The sequence below is a fragment of the Lottia gigantea genome (assembly GCF_000327385.1).
Source record: "Lottia gigantea unplaced genomic scaffold LOTGIsca_9, whole genome shotgun sequence".
NCBI lineage: Eukaryota > Metazoa > Mollusca > Gastropoda > Lottiidae > Lottia > Lottia gigantea.
Genome location: NW_008710950.1, coordinates 3,186,425 through 3,202,961, shown reverse-complemented (window position 1 = coordinate 3,202,961; position 16,537 = coordinate 3,186,425). Strand labels below are relative to the sequence as shown.

Here is a 16,537-nt window from a genome sequence, read left to right as displayed (position 1 = left end):
TTCCACAATATATAAGTGGTCTCTCAATATATTAGTGGTCTATATTGTCTTTCCTCAATATATAAGTGGTATCTCAATATATTAGTGGTCTATATTGTCTTCCCTCAATATAGGATTGTCTTCTCTCAATATATTAGTGGTCTATATTGTCTTTCCTCAATATATAAGTGGTATCTCAATATATTAGTGGTCTATATTGTCTTACCTCAATATATTAGTTGTCTACATTGTCTTCTCTCAATATATTAGTGGTCTATATTGTATTTCCTCAATATATTAGTGGTCTATATTGTCTTTCCTCAATATATTAGTGGTCATTGTCTTTCCTCAATATATTAGTGGTCTATATTGTCTTTCCTCAATATATAAGTGGTATCTCAATATATTAGTGGTCTATATTGTCTTCCCTCAATATATTAGTGGTCTACATTGTCTTCTCTCAATATATTAGTGGTCTACATTGTCTTCTCTCAATATATTAGTGGTCTATATTGTCTTTCCTCAATTTATTAGTGGTCTATATTGTCTTTCCTCAATATATAAGTGGTATCTCAATATATTGGTGGTATATATTGTCTTCCCTCAATATATTAGTAGTCTACATTGTTTTCTCTCAATACATTAGTGGTCTATATTGTCTTTCCTCAATATATAAGTGGTCTATATTGTCTTTCCTCAATATATTATTGGTCTATATTGTCTTGTCTGAATATATAGTGGTCTATAAAATTTATTAGCTTAGTAATCGCTTGTTATTTCATGAGGGCATCCATAGTTGTATGAGCTGTATTTAATTTGTTAAATAGATATTACTAGAAATTACCAATAGTATTAATAGATATGGTAAAATTGTTTAATAAACTACTATAATAGCTATTTTCCAATAAATTCTCCAAGCTATAGTTGATATTGGTCATAATCAATGGCTAAAAGCTTGTGATATTAATTGATTTTAGTGATGAATAAATAATATAAAGTGAAGATAAAAGAGAGGTATATAATAGGGAAAATATAAAATAGTGATAATTAACAATCTATAGATTAACAGTTTAGAAACTTTTATATTGACATTTGATCATATGATCTATTTTAGGTTAGAAAAATAACATGTTTACATCAGAATGCAGTGCAAACACACACTTTAACAGGTCATAAATAATTCCAGAATAACAAAAGCATAATCTTTGTAAGCACCCTCACAAAATTTGATAAACTTACAATATTCATGCTCCATGGTATTTTTTTAGTTTTAGTAAAATTTGTTAATCTAAATCTCGAGAGCCATATACCTTCAATCCATGCATTGAAGATTAGTTTCATTTGAAAGAACCACAAACATGATGAGTTTGGATATTAAACTACAAAATCATAATTGAGAACTCAATGCTTCAAGATCAGTCACACAGGTGAATTTTTGCCTACTTAAGTAAGGGAGACAGCAGTGGATCAACTATTGTAAGATGAAAGGTAGAATTTTATTTGATCATATAAGATTAATTGGTATATCTACAAAATGCCAAAAGACTCATCCACATAAAATCAAGAAGAGATATGAAGGGTTTCTATATGCAAAGTGAAGAAATGAGTGGGAAGATAGTGCATTTTCTGTGAACTCGACTTTCAAGAACTTGAGATCAATAATATAACCAATTTTTGACAAGTTGATCTAACCCTTTATCAATATTGTCATGATACTATTTCATCTTTAAACTTAGATAACACAACTATTTGATTATCATTATTCAGTTTAAACAATCTCAATGAGTAAAAAGATGCTTTGTGTTCAACTCTAGCATTTCTGAACATGTTTAGTTGAACAAATATACATAACTAACTACATTCTGTCAGTTATAATAAAACAATTTCTAATTGATTTTAGACCTGTTTATTGATATAGAGGATAACAACAGAAATATAACCTGAAAAATAACTGAACTTATTTAGTTCATGTCGATCAAGTTCACAATAATGTATAGCTAAAGGGAATTATGGACTCATTTTGGCCCTCTGAAGCTATAGTCCAGTCAGTAATAATTCAAGATGTTTGGTACATAACTGTCAAAGAATAAAATATATAAATTGATAAATAGCACTGAAGAGGCATAAGGGTTTTTTGGTTAGAAAGACAATAAAAAATTTACTAAACATTAACATTTTTAACTTTAAATGAATTAATGATAATTCAATCGACTGTAGCCTAATGCTTTCGGATGACCCACAAAACTTACTTCCAGTGGGGTCTATTATTTGAGATCCAGTTCTAACCAAGTTTGGCACTCAATGTTATAATTTTTCAACTTATTGTCTCGTCTTGAAGGTTTACAGTATGTTCCAGCTTTCCCTTTTGGTCATTTTTCGCAGGGTATATTACATCATCATTGACTCAGGCTTTCAGAAATTAGAAAGTATACTACAGTATTGATGTTTTATTGAAAATTATGTAATAATTGTTGTTTATACGAAACACTTATTTTACGACAATCGTGACTTTAGACCTACTCGCGGCTTGTCGTCCTTCTTTCTTTCGGCCACGTTTTTCTTGACCGCAAGTCACAATACACAATTATTTACCTGTTTCTCAATTTTTTGCCACCACCATCCCCACCGCACTTCCAAACTTGTCTACGCACTTGAGTATTTACCATTTTGTCTACGCACTTACGTGTGTTTTTTGGCTACGCACTTACGTGTGTATTTTTTGTCTATGCACTTACGTGTGTATTTACCATTCATGTCTACGCACTTAAGTGCATATTTTTTGTCTGCACACTTGCGTGTGTATTTTGTCTACACACTTACGTGTGTATTTACCAATTTTTTTTTGTCTACACACTTACGTGTGTAGTTACTTTTGTTGTCAACGCATTTACATGTGTATTTGTCTACGTGTTTTAACTTTTAAAATGTTTATTGTTATTCATTTTCTACATAGTACATTTTTTAAGGCCTTTTCGGACATTTTTATATTTCTGTCTAAAAAATGTTCCTCTTCCTCCAATTTACTTCATACTTTAATTTAACCTTTTAAGAGGCTGTTTTCTAGTATTCCTATTTGTAATTATTTTATTTTAGGTTATACACTAGGCCTATTAAAAATGCACTATTATGCTGTAGTCCATATTCCACTTAAGGGTGCATTTTTTACTTGTATGCTTCTTTAAAATCTTAGTTGACTTACTTTGAAGGCATGTCTCATGGTTTCTATTTGTACCATGATCAACTTGCTAAGGGTTTGATGATGCTTAGAAGTGTAAGGATGCACCTTATGATTTTGTTAAATTTCTGTTAATTATGTTTAATAAACTTTAAATGATACAATTTTGTTTTATGGTATAAGCCACAATTAATGTGCCTATCTACAACCGGATGAGAAATTTTCAACCTGGAAGCTCTTTGAATGTGATAACAAAATTCATCTTATTCTGAACAATATTGTAGATCTTTCTTTCACAATTTAAACCACTATAAAAGAGAGCAACTCCCTCGGTATTACAAAACAAATGGCAACCATCAAGTTCAGAATTCTTTGGTAAGCCATACAACCCTTTACATAAAGACATTATTCTGTAAGTTACACTGACCTAGAGTTAAAGAATATTATTTAAATGGTACACAGACCTTCCAATCACTGCATATCAAAATCTATAGAATTTAGAGAAGTAATATTCCTAATGATTTTACAGACATATGGTGAAGTATGGTAATGAATTTAATATTGTCATCAGACAAATTTCCTGCCACTATACATCAAGCAGTATCTAGCCTACGGGCAAGCATACTTGGCCATTACCAGAGATATATAAGAGCTAAGAAGTTGGGTAAATCTGATTAGTTAAGATTAGTATGAGTAACTTGTTATTATCATTGCCAACAGACTAATTCTACTGGCCTATATAAGCTCTTCTACCACAAGGACATCATTATGCCTAATCAATTGTTATTAACAGACTTGTCAAGATGCTTGATTAAGTTAACCTTACAGCTTTTACATTTCATCACTGACTATCATTATTATAATGTACTTTTATATACTTAATATATTTCCTGTTGTAACCAATGGCCAAGATAAATACAATATTTCCTCATTCTGCCACTGGTAAACATTAAAATTATTCATATCCCTAAGTTTATAGATGATATCCTCCATTGGTGTCTTGTCTGAATATGACTTATGATTCAACACTCTTTTTAACATTTTGAATATCTAAAATCAAAATATGAGACGGGTGCTGCTGTGCCATTCTGAACTTTAGCTGACAAGTTTTAAAAAAGGGCTTTTTGCGCCCCCTTGTATAATTGACGTCCCTTCATTTTCCGTTGCTGATTGCCCACCATGCCACCATGCCACTGGTCGTGTGCTTTCAATAGTACTGGGTACCTAATACTAGTGAACTTTTTCACAAGTATGCATTACATCAAAAGCATGCTTGTATTTTTATTACATTAACTGTGTTAAACTGTTTGTTATTTGTATACATCACAAGAGCTACCCATGGCATTTAACTCTTTTGATGAAGAGATTTGTTGTAATATGGCCTTAAGCCTCATTAACAAAAACAACTGGCTGAGATATTAATGAAGATCTAACCTAAGCAAAAAGTAAACATGGCTCAATCAATCCATTAGTAAATGATAGTTAATGACTTCAAGCAACTTTGGCACATAAATGGAGTCATTAATATATTTCAAACTGAAGAGATCACCAAGCAGGATTTGTGTTAAAGGTCATGAGCTGTGGTGAGGTTGTAAAAAGAACTTTCTAGATCATTCATGAATACTGAAGTTTTTATGTGGTTTTACATGAACATACTTAGACAGCTGTAGGATACAGAAACCTGTCAAAGTGTCATTTTCAACTGCACTTTAAGCATTTTGAAATTAATATAATCATTACATAATAAGCAGAGAACCATATTTTTTTCCCCAAGGGTCTTGGTGGAACACATCAAATCCATCCATAGAAAGACAGTTTTTATAATGAAATAGATTTAGGATGTATAAAAAATCTCACCTTCCATTGAACTGAATATAACCATTGGTCTCTAAGGTAGGAATTGTTGGCCTGCAATAGACAAAAGTAAATGGTTTATCTACAAGTAGAGCTGTCTGCAATCATAAAATTAAATTTTTTTTATCATTTTAGTTGATCTAACTTTTACCTATGCCTGAGAATGTAATTAATTTGGTCACAGTAAATTGGACAGATGGTAAATGGGTCAGGCTAGTTGGTATAAATTTTCATCTGTTCCAGTCAATAAGACTTCAGACCATTGACAGAAATCACTGCAATTCCAAATACTTGCCGTTTGCATGATTTGAATTTTCTAGAATCTTCCTCAAGTTATTAATAGTTATTCTTTACATCTTTTGGATAATAATTTCTTTAGCGAAATAACTAATTCGTTAAAAGGAAATATTTTATAAAAGTACTGAAAATTGTGGCTAAGGTGCTCCGTAGAAATGGCCTTTGTATCTATAAAATCCTAAATTCTATGTGCAATTTTTCTATATTAAATATCTTCACATTGTAATTAGCTAATTGATAAGTTTTTCTCGTTATTGACTAATTTACTATTTAATGGTAGTTTTAGGTCTGTATCTATAGCAGGGATTTTTCCTATTTCTTCATTTTTTAAATGATTTTTAACTAAGCCTGTGGATCAGCCTGTGGATGGATTTTTGTTTACTTAGGTAAATATTTCTCCTGATTCTAGAACACTAAACTATATTAAGCTAATATCCTTCAAAACTGAATTTTTTTAATTAAAGACAAACTTCAACAGTCAAAAATAAGCGTAGTTTAAATCACATTGTCTTCCAAGGATGTAGAGACCATTATAATGGATATATCGCCTTTAATATGGATTTGTGATTTTCCTGTTAACTTGAACTTGTCTAATGTAGTGAAAGATATTGATGTTTACTAATGGAAGCTAATATGAAATGCAACTTTAATCTGATTAGAACATGTACTTGTCACAGAGCATTACTTATTAGTAATATCTGATATAGACAATAACAAACTCTACAAATTGTGACAAAACCAGACACTCGAAGTGCTATATTGTGGTTCGTTTGAAGCTCTCCACTGGTTCATAAAATAAAATGCAGTCCACACAATCTAGGCATATTCAGGAATAAATACTGCATGTATGTGTCCAAACACTTTGTCACTGGATATGGGACGTTTGCAAATAGGCCCAAGGTAAACTAGTCACAGTAGCATGGTCATTTCTCTTACCAATTTACCTTGTGACCAAATCACTCAAAGGGTTAATGATATGATTTAGTAAAATTAACATTATTTGATATGATTTGTTTAATAAAGGTGGGGCCACAAAATCTTTTTTTATCTTTTGAACACACTAAAAAAAAACATACCATTGAAAAACTACATTCTTTTATTTCAATTGATTTCCTCCAAATTATATAATCAAACAGGCAGATTTTTTTAGTAATTTGGAAAAATATGTGCTACATTTAATGAAAACCAAAATCTAGAGAAATGTGTCCTGTGCTTTATTCTAAAGTTTTAACCAAAATTATACCAAAAATACTCATCGACAAAATTTGAGCCTTCAATTCCATGTGTGTCCAGAATTATTCACATCAAACTTTGAAAGTTAAAAAGACGAGTCGTATACAGAAAAGACTTCATAGAAATAGGAAAAGAAATTTCTAGTTCGAGATATTTTTGAAGGAATTGTGTGATTCTCGTACATTTCTAGTACCGGTACTTCTGAAGACTACATATATTCAACACTCAAATCAACCCTCCAAAATGGCGCAGCTGTCCCTTTAACATAAACCTTTTAAAGTTGCTATGTTTTTGGTTTTGAAGAACTTTAGTATGACTTGAAGCAAAATAAAAGCCAAACTGTAAAGAAATTAGTCTCTTTCTTAGGTTCGGTATGTTCCAACTAAAAATTTCAAGCTGTTGATGCCCAATACCAAATCTAATCTAAACTGCTTACTTAACAATTAGCACATTCTGTTTTTCTATACACCCTTTTAAAACAAATTCAGGTTGATTATATAGATATGAAGAAGTAAAAAGCATAATTAACAACACTTTCAGTATGAAAATTTTATGTAGATGTAATTTCAAAGGAATCAAAGAATTCAATTTACCCTGCCCAGATTAGTGACGTTATTAAAGTTTTCCTAATCATACAGGCTGCATGTAAAAACTGGAATACAACAATGGAAATCTGCATAATCATAATCAAGTATTAACCAATACAAATTTTTTTTAAATTTTTGGAATTAACTTGGTATAAAAATACATAATCTATACTGGTTTTTCTTTCCATCCTATGCCATACAACCAGCTTACTATTGTTAAAAAAATAACAAAAATAAATCTTTGTGTCACAAACAGAGATTAGTGAAAAAGGAAAATCTGGACATAATTCTGCGTTTCTGACGGAAAAATTCTAAAAAGTATTTAAAAGGATTAATGGTGTTCTTTCTAAAATAATCTATCACACAACATACCTACTTGTTTATTAGCTTTTGGCATTATTTCTATTTCCATTACATGTTTAAAGATAATTCTTTATTTTCATCAGCTTTTACTTTATTTTGTTCAGTGTTCTTCACCAGGCTATTCGAGTACTGAGCAAGAACAAAATTGACGTATCTTCTATATAAAAACCCAAAGCGATGTTTAAAAACCTATTATTGAATATTTGGTTGAGTAGAGAAATGAATTGTTCAATAATACACTCCTCATACCTTAAATACGTCAAATAACAGAAGATGCTGTAGGTGATTGGAAGTGATACAAGTAATTTCTAGAAAAAAACCTGTTCACACAAACCTGAATATTGGGACCTACAGCAATATATTTTCAGTTCTTTAATTACATTTTAAAATGCCATAGAGATTTTAAAATTTGCAATGAAAAGATTTGACCAACCATATCATTTTAAATCAATTTATTAAGTAAGAATAGTTATTTATAAAGAGTTGTACATCACAATGGAAAATTGATTGATGACAAGTTCTGCAATTATGTTGTTCCAAGAACGTGTAATAAACTGGTCCACCCCACCAATAGTCTTAGACACTCAACCCTATCTCAAGGTGATTTTGAAGACTTGTCATCTCGAAGAGGCAAGAATGTACATTTTGCATGGAAGAAGGTAGAAACTGAACGAAAATTTAAAGTTTTAAATCTAAAGTTTACTATGTTTTTTTGCTAAAATTTAAGGCGAATATTTGGATATTGCGGTAATTATGAAGGCATGAGAAGTTCCACACCTCAAAGAGTTCTGTCTTCTTAAACACATAGTTCATATCACTCTGACCCTCATCCAGGCGACTTGCCATGAAAATCATCTGTTGATACCTGTTGATAATGTCAGAATAGTCCACCATATGAATTGGATACAAAAGGGTTAATGATCATCACCTCAAAAAGCAGTACTTACAGACATGAAACTGCATTTATAACATAATACTATGTCATAATATAATTTTAACAAACAGTTTTAATGCTTGTTTTTTTTTTTTTAAAAAAAAGTATTTGAAGTGAACAAATGTAATTGGGTAAAAGCTTGTTAGAATCAGACCTGCCACTACCACTAAAGAAGACAAACACAGTAACTAAAGATTCAATTCAAACAATGGGGTGATTGTATTCTTACCTGTAATAATAGTGAACCATCTTGTATAGTTATCCGTATACAGAATTTTTGGCCAGCATCCCACCGAGACACGACATGTACATCTTCTATACTTGAATATGGTACACTTAACTCCATAAATCCAGTGGGCTGTAAAATATGAATAACATTTATAATGTAAAATGATAACAGACAAGAATGTAAATAAGTTTGCATTATTACAGACTTAAATTGTTGTATATTATATAGGCTTTGAAATCTGCTATCGTTTGGAATGAACATGATCTTAAATACCCGTGTTTTATTCAGTGATCCCTGGTAAATATCATCATTCATCAATTCTCAATACATATTTGATGTCCAAAGTCCTCAGTGATCTTAGTTCTATGGTACAGGTCTTTGTGACCTTTTTCTTTTGGTCTTCGCTACCCGACTATATCAGTCAATAAAGATTGATTATGTTCTAATCTCATTGTGGGACTTTGCTTTCAGCAATGAATATGAATTAACCTATGACAAAAAAGTTGAGGTGGGCGTGGCACATCCGGGTGGAATTACTAATTGTTTACATTTTGGGGAAAGGGGCATAACTCGCATAGGATACATTTGTTCAAAAAGGAACTTTGCACACAATTACCTCATTATTTTGGCCAGTTTGTGTTAATAGGTCAATTGTTTCAGCTTTATAGTTCCAAAAAAGGAACGGGTTTTGAAATTTCCATATTTTCAATTTTCTATTTTGACCCTTATTGACTCTTGTTGACCTATATCTTTTGACCTGTATGATGTAGAAGCTTTAAATTTGGGATACTACATAACATTCAGAATATCAATTAACCTATGCAAAAGAAATTGAGGTGGGCGTAGCACATCCGGGTTAAATTACTCATTATTGACAATTTTGACAAGGGACTTAACTCGCAACGTATACATTTGTTCAAAATGGAACTTTGCATACAATTACTTCATCCGTTGAGCCACGTTGTCTTAGAAGTTCGATTGTTTCAGCTTTATAGTTCAAAAAAAGGAACAGCTTTTGAAAATTCAAAATTTTCAATTTTTGACCTTGACCTTTTTTGACCCTGATTTTTGTAGGATTAAAGGTCATTCAAATTGGTTATCTATTTATACTTTTATATTTGCTGTCCTACCTCAACTTCCGGTTTTATAGCCGTATATATTTAAAAATTTTGATGACTTGTATCTCGTAACCTTGACCTTTGTTGACCCTCTCCCTTTCAATGTTAAATGTCATTGACCTTGGCTATCTTCTGATACTTTCATTTGTGAGGTCTGTCTACTTCCGTTATAACAATCTTCCAAAGAATTCTTCTCAACTTTAGACTGCTCTTGCGCGTGATGTAATTATCGTAGAAGGTTGATTTTTTCAGAGTCTTTTGCAATTTGCTACATTTGCAAAGTCCCACTCTGTGCCACGTGTGGCTCTAGTTATCAATTTTTTTGGTTTATTAAGTCGCAATGAATTATATTGTGGATAGAATCAGAATCATGATCAGTTTTAAAACTTGTTAAACACACACTTGAATTCAATCATATTAAATAATATTATATATTTATATTTAGAAAACGGTCTTCATTTGGTTCAGATAATTCAATATCAGCATCCAAATAGACCAAGATGGATAAAGTGAGCACTATTCTGAAATTTTCTTCTAAAGAACACCAGTTGAAGATGGATATTATGAACAAAGAACATCAAGCTAAAATGGATTGATTTAATTCGGAAAAGAAGGTAGCTGAATCATTACTAAGAAAACTGACATCATCAGAACACAGTACCAATACATGTAACCCTACTATTGATTGTGCAGAACAGTTTTCTTATTTTAAGAATAGTTATGAATAAGAAGGTTTTGGCATTTATGTTAACTTTCTTGAGATTTTAAACAATGTAATGGCAATACCTACTTTATTATTATATCAGATACCTAAGACTACATTATTAACGAATAGTTATCCAGTTTTATTTCAGGTTTGATTTTGACAATATTTCGGCACATGTTGAATTAGTTATATTGCTGTTTATACTAAAAATTATGTAATAAGATTGGTATAATTTTTTAAATGGCATTCCAAGCTCTTGTGCGAATCAATCAAGTAAATAACATCAGACGAGCACTTCGACGAGAGCGAGTTTTCAGAGATAGAGGTAATCCATTTGATATATACAATGACATTGATTTAGATTTACTAAACCAGTTGTTCATTTTATTTTGAACTTAATATCAGATCAATTGATTAGACCGACAGCTCGTAGCAATGCACTGTTGCCCTCAACACAACTTTTTATCACCTTAAGGTACTATGCCACAGGCACTTTTCAACTTACTGTTGGTGATCATTGTTCAGTTTCCAAATCAACTGTTAGTTGGATAATAAAACATGTTTCAATAGCTCTGGCCAACCTGAGACCAGAATATATAAAAATCACACATGATGTGCAAAAATTAAAATCAGATTTCTATGAAATAGATCACTTTCCAAATGTAATTGACGCCGTAGATTGTACGCACATCAAAATTTGCAATCCAGGTGGCAAAGACCCTTCACGATTTATTAACTGAAAAAACTTTTTTTCGATCAATACTCAAGTGATTTGCGATTCTAAAGGCAAAATATTAAACATAGTTGCAAGATGGCCTGGCAGTGCCCACGACAGTCGAATATTTAATGAAAGTTCTATCAAAGAACATTTCTATAGCCATTCAATATCTGGTATTTTAGTTGGAGATCAAGGATATCGATGCCTTCGCTACCTTATGACTCTGTTAGCTAATCCAACTGATCCTGTCGATGATGACACACCAGGCAACAATATTCGAAATATGTCAGGTCTCCAAGCAAGAAGAAATTTTGTAATGAACCATTTTGCTAATTATTACCTTGATGTCCTAGAAATTTTTTAATTGAAGCTGAATTAAATCTCTTAGATAATTAGGTGAAACGATCCCTTGACATATAATTGGTACTCTAATTTTCTTTGTGTTATATATGTTTGTTACATTTTTTTTGTGTTATTTAAAATGGACCTACAAGTGTCATTATAATTTAGTTTAAGTTTGAAATAATGTAATATTTCATTATGAGAGGGTATTTATTTTTATGAATAAATGAATAGTGTTTAATCTTTGTGTTGACTTTTTTTTATATTATCTTAATAGAGTCAGATATTCAATTGCAATCTTTGTATAAATAATTTGATTTTTCTAAAGACAAAAAAAAATCATGCAACAGCTAAGTTCTACCACTAATCAGCCCTTAAACTACCCCTCTGGTGTGATTAAGTTTTCACCGCTTTTAATAACAGATTAAACCATAATCATCTTTGGAGCATACCATTTTAACTTTAGTCAGTGATTAGTTGAATTTTAATCTATGACTAGCCTTAGTCGGCCTTTGAGAATACGGACCTTAGTGATCACACCAAAATCATCGGTATTATCTCGGCCTGTTTAAGAATAGAACAAGTGGTTGCCTAGCAAGATATGCCCACTTTCCTGATACCTTTTCAGTATATTAAGGGCCATCAACAATCTGAGTCAAATCATTCCAAAAATCTAATTTGTGCAAGATATTATTGATTTAATCAAACAGACAAAATTTGATTAAACTCTGACATAAATTGTCACCTCTATCGCGTTAACACACCAACAAATTTTGATGTGTTTTTACTAAGTGAAAGGCAGTAACTCAAATTCCGTTGATGGAAATATTGTCAAATTCAATCTTGAATAGGATCTCATGATTATAAATGATCACACCAACTTTCATTTAAATCGATTGAAAACTGTAGTCTCTATTGTGTTAACGAAATATGACTTGTTTTTCCTAAATCAAGGGCAATAACTCAAAAACCGTTTATCGAAAAATCATCAAATTCGAACTTGTCCCAGATCTCAAATTTATATAAATGATCACACAAATTTCATTAAAATCAGATAAAAACTGTTGTCTTTATTGCGTTTACAAGCAATTGTGGACAGGGGCGACGACAATATACAACCACATTTAAAATGTGGATAAATGTGGTCATATAAAAACACTTGGCGATTGGTTTCCGTGTTGAGGATCGGACAGACATGGCAGGACTACAACTTTGCATGCAAGGACATCAAATTAAATATATACATATCCATAAAGCCCAACGCAGACAAGGAACATTCTAAGCAAACAATCGTAAAAATTTTGTTTCGATCATTTTTTTTCGTTAGAATTGTTCGTGAAATCAAACATGTTTGAATTTTTAAAATTGTTCACCTCCCATACAATTCTTTGTTTGCCGTCTGTGTTAACGTCGAACATTAGCGCCAAACATTCATTGACGAAAGACCAATCAGCGATCGAAGCCAGACCACATGACACTCAAAATGGCGACGTCCAGTGAATCCACCAACACAAAATTTTGGACTGTGGAGAAGGAGCAGATTTTAGTAGATATGTGGTCGCAATCTGCCTGTTTGTTTATGATTTCTTCGCCCGACTATCCAGATAGGAACAAGAAGTACGCTGCGATGCAAGAAATAGCACTAGCCCTAGAAACAACCGGTAAATTTACCTCCTTTCTCCCAATCTCGTGTGACTGTAGTGTATTCTGTGCCAACATCGATATAAACTTAAAATTTTTAGACTTCCAACCAAGGGAGATATTTTTCAATAATGCAAATTTAATTTTTCTTCTGGACGTCGCCATTTTGAGGTCATGTGATTTTCCGTGGCACTAGCATATTGTTCGAGCTAAATGTTCGTCGTCTGTGGAATTATGTTTGTCGTCTGCGGATAACGGAAAACAAATATATATTTGTTCAATGTTTTTGTTCGTCGACAGAAATGTTCCTCATCTGCGTTGGGCTTAAGGTTAAAATAATTTCCTCTTTATAAATGTGTTCAACATTGTTGTAGACAAACTTATAATCTCACACTATCTGACATTTTCCTATCATACAGTAGTTACATCATGAGGTAGTTAGCTTTAGACTTTAGTAGCCTACATACAGTGAGAATATTGACCGTCCAAAGTAGGCTAATCTTAGAACTAGGTCATCGAGGTATATAGCCCAAATATGTGAGGAAAATATAAATCCAATTCATACTAACCGTTTGTGAACGAATGACATTATGATCCAATATAATGTGATGACTTTCCCATCTCCGTAAATATTTGGAGTTCATAATTTTACTCACAATAGTTCGAGTGTGATTTAAACGACACACTTGAATGTCCCCTTCACTTAACAGTTTACATTTCGGTCCCATGGATTTGATGGATAATGTGGATGAAGTAAAATGAGTTGGGGTTCCTGGCAATGACGCTGGGTCTGTGGAACTACTCGACATACACGCATCTGGCAGAGTGGCCATTTTGAATCCGTTGATCTTCGGGTTTACTGCTATAGAAATATTCCGTTAGTTAGCAGACGACAAGGAAATAACTAGGTTTTCCGTTTTTCACACGAAACAAGGAACTAATTTACATCACACCCGAAATAAAATTTACAATACGATATATCCATTATAAAAACTAAGTCTGGAACAAGTAATTAATATTGTAGCCTACATAGTAAAGGCCTGTATAAAAGCGACGATATCGACTACGTCAGAAAAGCCTCCATATCTTACTCTAGTTAGATCTAATTTTACCAACACATCTCAACACGTCACGTGATACAACTTTATGACGTTATTTTTTATAATGTTTTAATACTAATTTAATACTACTTTAAGCCTTCTACATGTTTACTCACACATCGCAATAATAGTATTTCTTTCATGGAAACCTTTCTAACAAAAACCAAAACATGATAGTAAAGAATCAATTACAACAAGGTAGGCTATAGTAGCTTAGATTTAAAAGGTACTAAAAATCGATGTTTTTATTTTGCTAAAAAAAGGGTCCTCGTGGTGAATGGTTGTAAATATACTAGGGGGGTAAACTTGAAAGACGTGCGTGTTGCAAGTTTATTTTCTGGAATGTAAACCTTATTGAAAGGCGGGGCGAAATATTTAGTTAATCTGTATACCGATCTCAGTCTATCAAAGGATTTAACAAAATCCTCTTTTCATGCTAAAAATGATATAATGTACATGTATCCTACATTAATACATATTTAAATAATAACTTACTCGGTATATTCTGATGAGCACATTATCTTCAGTTGTGAGGTATGGGGAATGATCCTTTTTATACTCTTATAGCAATTGTTTCATTTTTGCAATGCCTTAGTAATATACTAATATGAATGTTACCCTATCATCATTGTTAAACATCGCATGGAGGCTGAAACGTTAAGTTTAGAAAAACTAATGGATCTTGGCTTGCATGGGTGCGGTATAGGGTGTTGGAAAGTCGGGTTAAAAAAAACAGCATAATTACTTTCCACTAGTTTTTTTTTTCAAATAGCATAATTGTATCTAACTCTAATCTTGTCAGGTGTTGCACTCAAATTCCATATAGTATACTTATACATGTATGCACATGTAAGACCGCCCATCTATAGAAAAAAACGCATTAATATCATTACATTATGTACATAGTAGTAATTTTATTATCTCATGTGTAAAATAGATTAGGAAATTGTGTTAGCGATACTCTCTCAGACAGAGTTCCATTTAAGAGTTGTTTCCCATATAAAACACAACTTTTTCTACGAAAACATAACTGGGATCACAGGTATTTGAAAATGCGAATAGATATAGTCAATCCGTGTAGCCTGGCTAACTCATGAGCAAACTCGGGTAGGGATATCAAAACTATCTTTATCAATTCATAACTTTATATAAAAACCCTATAATAATATGACACAATTACACATAATACAAAAATAAGTACGAGTTTTAAAGATGATATATTTGATGCTACATGTATTTATATGTGTTGATAATAGGTTTTATATATTAACTGCTATTAAAGATGAGTTTCCTCATTTTTTAGTGTCAAATTAAGAAAACTATTTGATTAATTGGTGTTTCTAATGAATTATCATGTATTCTTAATCATATCATTTTGTTCTTATTGCATATAACTAAGGAGTTTTAACCAATCATAAATGTCCATATATGTACAGTCTGGATAAACAAAAAAAGACTTCTTGACCTTTCTTGATCGGGCCACTCATTGGAATTCTGGTGGTAATTCTCTTCTAATTTAGCTAATTATGAATTAATTATGGACATGTGAGACAAACTGATATTTTTCCAAGTCATTAGAACACATCTACTTTCTATTCATATAAGTATTAGCATTTTCATTTTCATAAATGAAAATTAGGGAACCCATCTTTAATTGTTTTTATTTAAGGATGTTTATATGTAAATATGTTTTAACCAGTGTCACATGGAACGTAACAAATTATGCGATAGGACAACGATAAATAAAAGTAGAACTTACCCAAAGGTGGGGTTTTAACCAAAACTGTTGAAATCTGTTGAAAACTATTCAGCTAATGACTAAACCTGTGAATTGATTATAATTAAAGGTAATTATAACATTATATTAATGTAATAAAAGCAAAAGACTAAGCTTTACTTTAGTCATAAAAGGTACTAAGGTATAGAAATTAAAGATGGCCCCCACCGATTACTAAGCATTAAATTACCATATTCACACACCTCTCATACAAAACAAAGTTACCCCAAAAGACAATTACCTTTTAGAATACCCAAAACACAAAACACACATACCTGTGAGGTTATCTGAAGAAAAAGGTTGAAGTAGACAGATTCATTATTTCATTCTGGATGGTGATGAAACTCATTGACAACTCACTAAGCTGGCCAATGACAAAAGGTAACATGATCTATAGTGAGATCAGTTCAGAAAAGAATATAAAGCCCAACGCAGATGAGGAACATTTTAAGCGAACAATCGTAAAAATTTTGTTTCGATCATT

The 16,537-nt window shown here is 31.8% G+C and overlaps 1 protein-coding gene across 1 annotated transcript; it reads right to left on the bottom strand.

Annotated features, from left to right (window-relative positions):
- Window positions 1-13,742: 13,742 nt before the first annotated feature.
- On the bottom strand, window positions 13,743-13,901 carry LOTGIDRAFT_80178 (hypothetical protein; the record flags this gene model as incomplete). The annotated part of the gene is made up of 1 exon (XM_009068158.1): window positions 13,743-13,901. A coding segment is annotated over one exon (159 nt), but the record flags the coding sequence as incomplete, so codon positions are not given.
- Between the last annotated feature and the right edge of the window lie 2,636 nt (window positions 13,902-16,537).